At 36.9% G+C, this 14,420-nt stretch overlaps 1 protein-coding gene across 2 annotated transcripts in view; it reads right to left on the bottom strand.

Moving 5' to 3' along the window:
• The window catches only part of PPP4R4 (protein phosphatase 4 regulatory subunit 4), a 96,780-nt gene that overhangs the window by 21,221 nt on the left and 61,139 nt on the right, over positions 1 to 14,420 (bottom strand). For both annotated transcript variants that reach the window (XM_060756238.2, XM_060756247.2), the window contains exons 11-16: positions 13,101 to 13,220; positions 11,266 to 11,343; positions 10,329 to 10,412; positions 7,918 to 8,100; positions 5,955 to 6,060; positions 112 to 259 (exon numbers count right to left, since the gene is read on the bottom strand). In XM_060756238.2, the coding sequence (XP_060612221.2) occupies positions 112 to 259; positions 5,955 to 6,060; positions 7,918 to 8,100; positions 10,329 to 10,412; positions 11,266 to 11,343; positions 13,101 to 13,220 (719 nt within the window). The remainder of the gene's footprint in view (positions 1 to 111; positions 260 to 5,954; positions 6,061 to 7,917; positions 8,101 to 10,328; positions 10,413 to 11,265; positions 11,344 to 13,100; positions 13,221 to 14,420) is intronic.

The raw sequence follows: 14,420 nt of genomic DNA, 5'->3' as shown, positions 1-14,420 counted from the left end.
TTCTATTTTAGACATTTTAAAAACATACACAATGTTTCCCAAACAACCTGCATTACACAAGATAACTTGAGCAAGCCACTTAAATCTTTTTGTACAACTTTTTTATATTACCTCACATTTGCTACTGGATCATGTGTAAGCTCAAGCACCGGGAGGAAGAAGTATTCACAGAAAAATGATTTGGAAAAGAGTTCTATGATGATTTCGCAGGTATCTAAAAAACGCAATCTGTTCCAGTAGCTTTTTCCTTGGCCCAATTCTGGAAAAAAAAACGTGTTTAAAAGAAACACTAAATCACCATCTGCAGATTTTTGTTTGTTCGTTGGCAGAAATGTACAGAAATGAAAGCTTAACCACCACATACTTAGCTAATCATCTTAATGATAACCTAAAGGGGTGATTTCATACAGTCAGATTGTTTCCAGAAAGTGTTTTATCTCTTTAGCAATGTTATAAATATGACAGTCACAATTCCCATCAAAATATACTCTTACTATCCTGAACAAAATGAAGGGATTCAGGAAGGATCAGGGCCTCCTTTACCCTTCCTATTTTTATGAGCTTATTCCTTTCCCTTCTAAATAGGTTTTAAGATTACATCTGTATCAGGTATTTTTGGATTCCAACTCCCACAAAACTAATAGCTGGTAAACTGGCTGGGATTTCTGGGAGCTGAAGTTTGCCCTTGCCTGGTATGCACTCATCAAATTATTCCTTAATAAGGTTTCCAAGCTTCTAACCCTCATATTTCTTCATGTTTTTGTTTTTGTTTTTTGTTTTGGGGGGCAGGGAAGCATAGCACCAAATAACTGGTTACAACCTTCAGTTTTTATGCCATTCAAATGCTCCTGAAAAGGGTTTGGTTTGGCTTACACAATTTGGAGATCTGTATGATAGAGGTCTTGAACACAAATCAAACTCAAATGTACTTCCCCTCAATTGAGTATATTTGAAGACAAAAAAACCAAACCTAACTTTCACGATCTTTGCTAGAATTAGATGAATTTGCGGGATACTGTACTAGACCATACAGAGGACTTTAAAAAACCAACCAGATTTCAGACCAGTAGGTGCTATCTTGTTTCTTTTTAAATGAAACTATAATACAACAGGCCTTCTGTATCAATGGATTCAACTATCCATAGCTTGTAAATATCCCCCCACCTGCCAAAAAAATCCCCAAATAAAGAATACCGTATACATAACAGGACTTGATTTTGGTATCCATGGAGTTCGTGCAATCAAACCCCTGTGGATACCAAGAGTCCACTGTAGCTATTTCTTGGTAGGAATAAAGGAAATATGCAGGTATGGTTGCTTCTTTTAAAGAAATCAGTACATCTAATTTCAATTGATAGTTTATCTAAGAACACGTGTTTCATGAAGTACTTCTTTTTTTAGGAGCAAACAGAAAAAGAATATAGAAAAGAGAGTTTGTTAAGGTTTTAATTATTTAGTTTCTTTATTTCAAATATTCTCTTGTAACAGGCCATGTGTATTCGGTTGCCAATTTTTTGGCCTGGGAATAAACCTATGGAGTATAGTTCTAACCTGACATACAGTCAAAAACAGAATATAACATGTATTAAAATGTGTGTTTGAGAACCTAATGGCACTTTATGCAAATTAACATTACTTTGGAATTTTATAAAATGCCTACAATAATGTAAATAAGATAAAGGATGAGAATTCTGGCACTTCTAGCAGGATTGTGAGATGTGAAAACAAAGTAACGAAGGAGTCTCAGACAGAATCCAAATTAGCTGACAAGCAGCAAGAACCCTCATTTCCTCAGTCTAATGAAATAGGTGTACAGAACCCTTGTTGTGGGAGGGGGGAGGGGTTCAAAAAGGAGAGGGAATTAAAAATGATAAAGCAGCAATAACAGCAGTAGCAGCAGATCGGAAGCTTCTAGTGTCAGCAATGGAGTGATTGAACTTCAGCAATACAGGAGCAGAATCAAGCTTAAAAGTTAAAAAAGATTCTATTACAAAAAAACCACTACATAACCAGATAGGGAAGTAAACAGGATCTAGCTATCTATCTAGCTAACTCACTAGCTATCTATCTAGCTAACTCTTCTCCTGTGAACTCCATGTTCATAGGAGAAGAACAAAAGAAAGACAAAATAGAAGATTTATGACCCCATCAGACAGTCCAAAATCAGCAGGATACACCAGTTGTTCTCCAGTTTTGCCACAATGCTTGTTGGTTCCCATCCCACAACGTACATCTACTTCCAGTGGGGCTCTGTGGCAGAACTGGAGAGGCGTACGGCGCTGCGGCACCAACACGGGAGGCTTCTAGTGTTGCATTAGGATCAACAGGAGGAAGCCAGGCAGTACGCTTCCTCCTCTGGAATGCAATAAGGGGGAAGTCGGGCAATGTGGGGCGTGGGGTGACAGGTTCCATCACCCCCCACTAAGTACTGCTGACTTCACCATGATCTGTGGTTATTGCAGAAGCAAATGGAATAAGATCCCTTAGGGGCTTGCCATGGGCTCAGAAAAAGAGGCATGTCCATGATATCTATCAGCCTAGCATGAAAGGTGTTAGGAGAGAATAGACAAAGGCAGACAAAGAGGCCAATGGGGCATGGCTTTTCTCTGCCAACTAACCCATCTGCCTATCTAAGTCCTTGATAACAACAACAACCCTATGCAGGATGTGGTTGAGTTCCAACAACCTGTTGTTATATCCTTTGGGAGTGAGAGGTGGTTCTGATAATCTTTGGTTGGATCTTCATCTAACTGACTACTTTTGTAAGAGAGGACAATATAAGTTCCATTACTAGGTTCTAGGGGTTGAAGGAATATCAGAGAAAAAGACAGAATACATGACCCAGTATACTAGACAGTATCAATTCTTGAAACAGCTGTGTCGTGCAGTTGTGAGCACAAACCAATGGGGAAATTGGAAAGGGACATCTTATTTTTATCTGTTGCAACAAGATGGTGCTACCAATCAGACATCAGCATACTATTTGGTAGCCATAGTCATAACCAAAATATCCAACACTGTTGCAACAGTGGCAACAGAAGCCTGCAGTGCAAATTTCCGTAAGCAGTTGATAAAGTGTGAAATTAAGCCAAGGTTTAATATTAGTTTTACTTAAGTTCTGTGTTATTTGTTGAAGAAATAAAACAAGGAAACTGGGATGCAGGGAAACTTAATACATCAGACCGTACTTGTGACAAGAACATACAATGAAATGATGTATGGTTGAAGAGCAGGGTATAAATACTCTAAACAAATAAACAAATAAATAAAGATCAAATGAGGGTGGACATGAAAGGACAAGCCATTTTTCCTTCTCTTAAAAAAAATCCCTGCTGCAGAAATGAGCAGCTGGCTTAAGTTGACAAACCTGACCCCTAAATTTAATGGATGAGTATTCAAGTATACTTCAGTCCACAGGCAGCCATGTGACGGTGACAAATTATAAAATTTAAATGACTTTGCCTGGAGCCTTGTCAAGGGAACAGATTTTAATTCATTGGTAACCCAGAGTCCAAATAAGTGGTATATAAACCTGACACTGGGAATAATATCACCACCCTCAGTTTTAGACCTTGGTCCACTCTTGTTTTCCTGTGTAAGTTTTCCTATATTTAAACTGCCCTAATGGAATGAAGTGTGGAAGCCTGGCTGCTTTAGTCAGGAGCTACACAATGAGACATTAATTTCTTTGTTGACAGAGAGAGAGAGAGATGCAGAGAGAGGAATGTAGTCCTTTTGAATGTTAGAGAACCATGTATAGTAGACTCACTAAGATGAACACAGCCTTCATGGTTTTTGTTTTGTTTTTTGTTTTTAATTAAATGATGTCTCAGCTTGAACCCACAGAAAAAATAACCTATGGTGTTGTTTTGTGTACTTTCAATGAAAAAATAGATTATTTTACCAATATAACAAAGCATGACTCATTTCTTTTTAAAGGAAAGAAAGCATTCAAGGGTAGAGGATACATCACCATTACTCTGTTCAGAAATATGCCCTTTTATGGGACAAGAATGATGTTCAGGTTTAGCATTCTTCCACCCTGATTGGGGCACAACATGCAAAGAGGATTTATACTTCAAGAATTCCAGAGTGGATGCTTGAATGATGCAGCCAATGCTATAAAACTCATCACTGTCATTTTAATGCTGATATTTTAACCTGTTTGCAGCTGGGATGCTAAACTTGGTTTGTGTAGTTCGCTTTTAACTACAACTTATTGTTGTGTTTCATTGGTTATTTTCATTTTAATTGAGATGTTTTCTGTTAATTTTTGTAAGTTGTTATTTTATTTTACTTGGTGCTGCTCATTGTTTTAGGAAAATTCTTGTTGTATTTTATATGTTCTGTGTCACACTGTTGTTGTCTTGTAAGCCATCCCAAATCCCTTTAGGAAGATTTTTTTTTTTTTGTCGTGTCAGGAGTGACTTGAGAAACTGCAAGTCGCTCCTGGTATGAGAGAATTGGCCGTCTGCAAGGATGTTACCCAGGGGATGCCAGGATGATTTGATGTTTTTATCATCCTTGTGGGAGGCTTCTCTCATGTCCCCGTATGAGGAGCTGGAGCTGATAAAGGGAGCTCATCCGCCTCTCCCCGGGTTCGAACCTATGACCTGTCGGTCTTCAGTCCTGCTGGCACAGGGGTTTAACCCACTGCGCCACCGGGGACGGTGGTGGGATATAATTAAAGTTGTTGTTGTTGTTGTTGTTGTTGTTGTTATTACCACCCCCTTCATTCAGCTTTGTCTCGTCTTATAGTAGTGTTATATTGAAGAAATGTACCGTTTGCAACAATACAGATTGTACCGTGTATTGCAATAAACACTGAAAAAGAACCAGGACAAATCAAACTATTTCCCCTAAGTACAGGAAAAAAGTGGAATCAATAAACTGTGCACAATGAAGGTTACAACACAAAGTCAGTAATTAAACACAGCAGCAATGTGTTGTCTAAGGCTTTCATGGCTGGAATCCCTGGGTTGCTGTGACTTTTCCAGGCTGTACGGCATGCCTCTGGGCATGCCTCCCATAGATGTGGGAGAAACGTTAGGAGAGAATGCTTATGGAACATGGCCATACTGCCGAGAAAACTCACAGAAACACAACAGCAATGGTTAAACTAAGATAGAGAACAATACAAGCTTAAGAAGGAAGATCAAATAGTAGTCATAACTGAGATGACAGTTGATTTTCAAAGGAAAAATAAGCTATGGTGACTTCATATTTTGCAAGATTGACTGTCAGATGAAATAAACCATAACAGAGTACTGGTGGTTTGACTATTAGAGGGCAGAACAATTAGTATGCCCTGGATTATTTTTACTAAGAATTAACAGGCTTAAGCCTTGGTATGAAAACTAATGCAATAATGAAATGTTGAGTATCTAAGAAGCCCAAGAACTCTGTTCAACTATATATTTATTAATATGGAATGTTTCACATAACCTATGAATATTTATATGGCTATTTATATTCTTTCATGTCTTGCCATTCATGGCTCACTTATTTTGAAATGTTGCTATTTTATGTAAATTCTTCTGAAGCTATAATGCTGCTTAGATATAGTTTTACCATGACAGAAATGGTATACAAATAAACTGATGATGATGCAGAAAACAAACGAAGAACCTTATGAATATGAAGTGTTTGCTCTGTCAGAAAAATAGGGAATTTGACAATTTACACCGTTCTACATTAAGAGCAGTTTTGTATGAGGCCATCATATATCATTTGCTCATTTTTACTGGGTGTTACACAGTGGCCTTCTCCATTTGAACCTCCTTGCTTTTCCACTGTTTCATCCATCTTTTGCCCTGCTGAAGAAAACCCATTACAGAGAAAGATAGTATAGCTGTACAGTGCCCCTGTTGGCATGATGAGCACATCAACCCGCAATTGCTTTTTCTTTCACTAAAATACCTTAACATTAGAACAGAGAGGAATTCAGGACTCACGCTCAATCAGTTTCTGGATTACTTCATGTCTCTGTTCTTGCTTGCGATTATAACGTAAGTAGACACACAGCGTTCGAGCAGCGGCTTTTTGGACTGGTAAGACATTCTTTATGGAAGGAGAAAAATGAATTTAAATTTACTATATTCTCTATAGCTACTGAGTGCCACATATTGTTAAGAAAAGCAAATCCTGGATGAAGAAAAGAGCAGTGTATTAATACCTTAGCTTCCAGAAAAGGGGGGGGGGGGGCTTTGTATGGCATCTGTCCAAAATACTCAACATTCCACAAGTAAATCAGAAAAGTAACCCTTAAAATATGAAGTACAAGTATATGGCATCAGATAATAAATTCTGAAAGATACTCACTTATTATCATTTTGTTTCTACAACTTGCTTTATTTATTATATTTTACGCATAGGACACATGCCTAAATTCTCAAAATGTGACATTTTCCTATGCAAAGACAATCCCAGTGGGGGTTTTGTTATGTTGGTGTGAGTCTTAATTTTGCTAATTAATGAATGAGTCAGGAAGAGGGGAAATAAAAGCAGTGTTACTTATGAGCAAAAGTTGATCTTTCCCAATCACTGAAATGAAAGCAACAAACTATGGAGTCAGGTAAACTCTGGATTTTTCAACTTATATCTCTGTAGCAACCAACACAATGGGAGATGTACCTTTGACACCATAATTCTAAATCTACTCATCATGGATCCTAAACTCATATGTGACATAGTTCTAAATGAATTGAGAATAAAGATGTACACATTTGTGAATCTTTAAACAGAGCTCCCCTCTGTGTGGTTTTTTTTTTGTTTTTGTTTTTTGTTTCAAGGTCATTATTAGAAATTAGAGAGTACTTTTCACATTCCATGAAGGAACTGAATGTCTTCTAAACTTTTATTCTGAGTTCCAAAATATATAGTCAACTAGTGAAATTCACATGAAATTGGTATAGTATGTTCACACTACTAGTTGTTGCCTTTTGCACTCGTGGAAGGTTCTAAGCTGTTTTTATACATAAGCCCACATCTGTATTACAGTAATTTAGTTTGGACAACATCCTGAGCTATTCTCCATAAATTTGTCCAATCTCTTTTGTTAAAAATCTCTTAACGTGCACTTTTCTACCCTTTAGGGCTAAATAAAACGGACACCCTGACAAAGCAACCTATAGTCAAATCTGTTTACTACATGCACAATAGTTGCATGAAAGGAGGAAGACAGGACAACTTAAATAAAAGATTAAAAATAACATCAAGTAGCCATGGGGAAAGAGATGGCTCCAAAACACATATTTCTTAAATGCCTGGTTTCAAGCACCGCCCTTGAAATATTCAGAGTCAAGGAAGAATGTGAGGAGTGGATTAGAAAACCATTTATATAAAGAGTGCAAACCCATTGTATAACAAATGCCTGCACAAATGATTTACCACTACAAGATTCTATCCTATCTCAGCTTGCGTGCCAGCATTACTTGGTGAGAACCATTAAACTAACCAAGAACTACTACACTTCTCTTCTTTCATAAAACATAAATGGCATTTGCCTACTGGTTCCAAAACCTTTGTCTGAATAGTAGCACTTTGGATCACAGATAAAAGCACACATTATTCCTCTACTCTACAGGAATGTTACTTGTAGCAAGGAAACTACATCTTATAGCTCCCCTTTGTCCTAGTTTTGGGAGAACAAAGAGGAGGAAAAGGGAATACAGTTAGGGGGAAGAACAGTAGAAGCTAGAATCCTATGTGCAGGGATTGTCTTTCACTTGCTATGGAAGATTGTTCCATCACAAAAATCTGGTAGCTGAAAATAGTAGAGCCCAATTATAGGTGAATTATATCAGTGGTGAGTGGGTCTGTCAGTCATCAAATATAGAAAGAGGGAGAGATTGAAAACCAACTCATAATACTTGAGAAAGAAACAGATAACAAAGAGAAGGGTCATAATGAACTCACATTTGTCATAATGATTGTCAGCATTCTGTGCAAAAAACGATAATAAATCTGATCACTTGAGATGACATGAGGCAGGCAAGCATACTTTTGTAGTAACTTCTCATGGGTCCTCCATTTTAAAGAGGTTGCTGCTCTCTGTTCCGCTCTTGTTAGTGCCGGAATCAACTCTGGAAAATTTAATAACTGAAGAAAAAAGAAAAAGAAAAACTAATTATATATTAGATAACACAAGTATTTTAGATGACTTTTTATGGAACAAGGTAGTACACATATCCAAAAGAGAATACAGTAAAATATTATACTTTTTATTATTTATATCCCATTTTTCTCTTCACAAAGGACTCAAGATACAATCACCATAATACAAAAATTATAAGACAGAAGCAGTGAAAATTAACAAAATCATTTCCATAAAAAAGATCATCCATGACATCAAGAACCCTAAGAAATTAAGTTGAAAATAGCAAATACTGTATTTTCTGGTGCATAAGACTACTTTTTTAACCCAGGAAAACCTCAAAAGTTGGGGGTCGTCTTATACGCAGGGTGTCATCTTATAGGACGGGTGCTGAAACTTCCAAGCTGGACTGGAGAATTTGTGGTTGTCGCATATGGTGAGTGGAGCTCAAAAATGGCCGTGGCCACATTCCTGCTGTATGTGGCGACTGTATGAAAACAGCAAGGGCGGTGCTGTACAAGTACGTTAGAAGAAAATCCACTCACCAAGATTTGTGGAAATAAGTGACTTGCTGCGTCCCGATGACGAGGTGAGGGGGAGCCTCACCGGGAAGGTTGTAAGTGAAGGGCAGAGCAAGCTGCAGGCGTCCAGGACGCCTTAGGTATGGAAAAAAGAGATTAGACCGGTGCTGTGCCCAGAAAAACACACCTCTTTCACCTGTCTGGCCCACCCTTGTATCTTATTACTGTACCTTCTTCTCTGTCTCTCAGATCTTGCAGGCATGCATGTGCAAGATTGGAAAGGCAGAAAAGGAGGTATGGTAACAGGAATATTACCATACTGAAACCAAATCTGATGATCTTTTAAATTTTTATTTGGTGTGCGTTGAAAAAGGGATATATGGCGAGTATAGCCCGAACTCTATATTTTAACTGGAAAAATTGGAGGTCATCTTGAAAGCTCAGTCATCTCATATGCCAGAAAATATGGTACATGTCTTTTTAATTTACACAGACAAGTTTACTAATCTTGCCACACAAAGTATTTTTGTGGGCTGCAGCTGTAAAGGAAAGATCAACAACTCTTCCTATCCTCAAAGAAATCTAAAAAAAAATATCAAAACGGGTTAAAGAAAATTATTATAAGTTAATATGGAAATGGTACCTAACACCAGTAAGAATAGCAAATATAAATAAGAACTATTCAAAAAATGCTGCAGAGGATGTCAAGAATAAGGAACATATATACATACATGGTGGCAATGTAAATATGTAAATAATTTAGGGGGGAAAGTATTTAGAGAAATAGAAGATATAAAGAACATTAAAATAGAAAGAAGTTCTAGTATAGCTTTATATATAATAATAAACAATAATAAACATTATATAATAATAAACAATTGAAAAGAGAGAATAAAGATGCAATAATAAATTTATTAACAATAGCAATACTGCTTACAGCAAGGAACTGGAAAAGAGAAACAAATATACAAATAGAGGAGTGGTATAAGGAAGTACGGATATTGGCAATAAATGATAAGCTGACATGTATATTAAAAGTTAAAAGAGGAAACAAAGTGATTTTTATGATGTATGGAGAAAATTTATTGAAAAAGGATGAAAAAATAAAGAAGGAAAGTTACCTCCACAAGAAGAATTGAAATTTTGGACAGATGATATGTAAAAGCCGTGGCTTGGGAGTGGGAGGAGGGGAGCACAGCAGTGAGAGATAGATAATATGTATAAGCAGAAAAATAACACTAGATGCCAAAAGTTAAAGCATGGGAGGTTGTACTGAATAATATGTATCTGCTGTAAAACAAACAATGTATAACAAATGTATTAAATCATGATAAAATAAAAAATATTATTTAAAAAAACCCAACTCTTCCTATCTGCTCACAAATGTCTCAAACATGTTCACGAGTCTCTTAAATCTCAACCAACTTCATTTAGTTAATGCTATGTGCTGCTTTTATATGTATGTTGGCTGCATTGAATTTTGCCATGTTGTACACCACTCTGAGTCTCCCTCGAGGTGAGAGAGAACAGTATAGAAATGCAGTAAGTAAATAAATAAATAAATAAATAAAATTCATATCCAGAAATAGTTACAGATTTAATATAGTAGTCATATCTCCTGAAGACTAGAAGATTCTCACTGCTATCTAGGGGAATTGTGTTAAGAAAATGCTTACCAGTAGGAATAGGGTTCTGCAACCATAATCCCTTACCTTACTGTCTGATCCACCACCTTCCCCTCCAGTAGACAACAATTCAAGGATTTCAGGAAGGTGACCTATTAATGCATCTAACACCTAGTTAAAGAAATGAAGGATCACTCAGATTTCCAATATCCATTGCAACATTCTCCTTGTGTGGCAAATATGTAACTTCAATGATCCCTGTTACTTATTACAGAACTAGAGAACTAAGAAGGCATGTTGATCTACACCTTCCTGAAAGATAGAATTACTGATGGCAAGTCAAGTAGATCAAGAGTCAGAACACTTCCATCAAGCAGTAGGCTAAAGATCCTGCTGTTACCTGCTGTTATGTGCGAGTGCTGAGATGTATGAATTCCTGTTAGTATTGTGCTAATGTCAACATTAAGTAACTGGGTCCTTGACTGATACTGAGGCACTGCTTGCTTCACTGTTCTTACAGGTAATAAATGTCCTTAACTCACTCTTTACTTGCCCTTATTACCAGTGCAGAATTCAGCTGTGCAGAATATCTCATCATGAATTCTGATCTGGGTGAAAACATTCCCGAAATAATCATCCCAAGTGACTTGCTCCATTAAGTAACTGCATTTATAGTCTTGGAGTTTTGTTTTTTAATATTCAATCTAAATCTTCACTGTCACTGTGTTGTTCTTTCAAGTAATTTCTAGCTTATAGAAAGGTTAGGACAAAACTATTATGTTTTTTCTTTCTTAGCAAGATGGTTCAGAGCTCCATATTTTCAGCCTGTCTTGGGGTTGTGCTTAAGTAAAAGACTTCAGTCAACACTTGCCGATGAATCTATACTAAACACCTACCATTATGAGTACACAGTGAAACAAACTGAAATGATTCATCCCATCAAGCAGTTCTTATTATGTCTTCTTATAGTATCATTTAGGAAAATTGTAAATGATATTAATGTAAGCAACAAATATGTTATTACCTCTAATGACTCATCTTGTAATAGGGCTACCAGTTCTTTATGTATTACATACACATCGGTATTTAAAAGCTTAGCAACCTGAAAAATAAAGCATCAACACAACATGGCCATTAGTCCTTTTAATCTCATCATGTTTACTTTTCAACAAAGCTTGAATACCCAGCAGGAATCAGGTATATACCAGATCTCTAATGCCAACAAGCATTCTTAAAGGCTACTGAGGCCATGCTCTTTCCACACTGCTTGCAATTTAGCAACATGTTGCTAGAAGCATCAAAAAGCTTATCTCATCAGTTGTGCTTCTTGGAATTGTGCTTTTGGGGACTGAGACGGCAGTTTGCTCATTTTTTAAATACTTCAAATATTTTCTGAAATATCTTTCAGACATTTTAACATTCTTCTGATGTGTAATCTTACTTACCTTAATACATACATCTGATCTGTTGCTAGTGGGCAGATACATTAAGTATGGTTTTGTAACTTTAGAATTCCACAGTAAAAGAGCAATTTCTAATATTGCCCACGCAGCAAATAATGGGGGGGGGGGGGGGGTAGTTAAAACCTTGCTAACTGATGGTATTGGCAGCCTTGAAAAGGCCAATCCCAAAGAAAACCTAAAATAATAATGTTTTGTCTAGTCTCAGTATTTTCTTTAGGGACAAAGTACTGAATTGGGTAGTGGTTGTTCAATCCCCATTTGAAATTACAATCTGAAAGTATAAAATGGATTTAATTGAGCAACTAAAATTTTATCTTTCAATGATGTAACAATATAAAATGTTTCTTGATAAAACATTCTCTTTAAAGGCTACAATTACAGCCAAAAAGAATGCATAGCCCTCTACAAAGTGCATTCCATTTGAAATATTTCCAGTATTAGGAATATGTAGCTTACTATTGTAAATAATGGGCGGAATAAAACCAGTGTAGCAATTAACAAAATGCACCAAATATCTGCATTTAAAAAATCTAGCAGGCAATTGTTCATTCCCAAGAAAAATCATTCAATCATAACTGAGGTTTTTTTGTTTTTTTTTTTAAATGAATATGAAACCTTTTCATGTTATCAAATGTTTTCAGTGATATGTCCAGTGATATTTTATATAGATAAAGGTAAAGGTTTCCCCTGACATTAAGTCTAGTCATGTCTGACTCTGTGGGGCGGGGGGGGGGGGGGTGCTCATCTCCATTTCTAAGCCAAAGTGCCGGCATTGACCATACAAGTCTCCTAGGTCATGGACTGCATGGAGCAGCGTTACCTTCCCTTCAAAGCGGTACCTATTGATCTATTCACATTTGCATGTTTTCGAACAGCTAGGTTGGCAGAAGCTGGGCCTAACAGCATGTGCTCACCCCGCTCTCCGGATTCGAATCGCCAACCTTTCAGTCAGCAAGTTCAGCACCTTAGCGTTTTAACCCACTGCACCACCAAGGTACCCATTTTATATAACAGTTATATATATATTTCAGCAGTATTTTGTCTTTTGTATCTATACTACATCTCTCCACATCCTATTCCAACCATAAAGTTAACTATAATAACACCAATTTAAGCGGAGAAGGGCAAACAGATGATAGACTGAACAGCCAGCAACTGGCATGTGGAACAGAACTCAGGCCCCTTCTACACTGCCATATAATCCAAATTATCAGATCGGATAATCCATATTATCTACTTTGAACTGGATTATATTACACTGCCATATAATCCAGTTCAAAGCAGATAATCTGGATTTTATATGGCAGTGTATAAGGGGCCTTAGCAACTGATAACTTCTCTGTGTCATCCCAAGAATAATTCTTTTTCCCATTGTTTATGTCATTTCTCAACTTACTTCATAGAAGCCAATAGCCATAGTGTGTCTGACTGGCACTTCAGGGTCATGGCAGAGACAAAAGAATGTAGAATACAATTCCAAATTGAAGTTTTTTGGATCCACAAAAACCATCATGGCCTAGGAACAGAAAATGATATAACATTTTAAAAAGAGGAAGAAAGGGGGAAAATAATAAATGTGGCAGCACCTTTAAGATCAATTGGTTTTTATTTTTGCATAAGCTTTCATGTATATAAACCCACTTCTCTGGGTGCAGTCCTGAGTGGAATTTAGCCCTCAGATATAGATGATATTTATACAGATATAGGAGTGGGATTGAATGAAGAAAGGTCCAGAAAAGTGAAAAAACATGACCTTTACCCAAAATGATCAAAGGTGGTATTTAGTGAAGAATAGCACATTCAGGGTTTAAATATATAACTGGAGTTTTAACATGGCAACTAGAGCTTTAAAAAGGACAATTCTAAGATAGGGGTTGATAAAATAAGAATGTAAGAAGAACCTCATTGGATCAGGTCAAAAGGCCTATCTAGTCTACAATTATGTTCATAGAATGGTCATCAATGGCTTCTAGAACACCCGTACCCAGCAGAATGTGAGTGCAACTGCACTCTTCATCTTACTTTTCCCAAGAAATGAGGAATATTGCCTTTGAAAATGGAGGCTATATATAACTATCCTAATTAGTAGCCAGTGATGGTCCAATTCTCCTTGACTTTGTACAATCTTCCTTTACAATCCTCCAAGTTGAGAGTCATAACCACATTGATAAATAATTAACTTGTGGAATTATGTCTACAACATGTAGTAGCAGGCACTATTTTAAGATTTTGAAAAAGATTAGACAAATCAATGGAGAATTAGTAGGTCAGGATGCATATAACATCTCTGTGCCAAGAGGCAGTTTACCACCAAATAGCAGTTGAAGAAGAGCAACAGTATGAGAAGATTATTGTCCATATGACCTTCTTGTGATTTTTCCAGAGGTATTTGGCTGGGGCTCTTGATCTGACCCATGGGATCCTTCTTATGTATTCAAGCTTGCCATACCAATATGTTCATAATGAAGCATTAGTAAAGCAATTCCACCATTGAACAGATATTGGAACCTAGGAACTCTTAGTTTTGTGGCACAAGAAGAAACTATAGAACAATTGCCATCAATACTTATGGAAACAATTCTGAGGTGCTAAGAGCACCTAAGAACCACTGTAGTGGCTTCCGTGATTGACATGTAGTGTAATCCAGTTGCAAAAAAATACCCCTTTCCACCTGTTCTTGTACAGTAAGAGGGAGAAATGTAATTTGCCATTTGCC

Source organism: Anolis sagrei, chromosome 1 (genome assembly GCF_037176765.1).
Source record: "Anolis sagrei isolate rAnoSag1 chromosome 1, rAnoSag1.mat, whole genome shotgun sequence".
Taxonomy (NCBI): domain Eukaryota; kingdom Metazoa; phylum Chordata; class Lepidosauria; order Squamata; family Dactyloidae; genus Anolis; species Anolis sagrei.
Note: the sequence above shows the minus strand (reverse complement) of the source record. Positions and strands in the feature narration are given on the sequence as shown.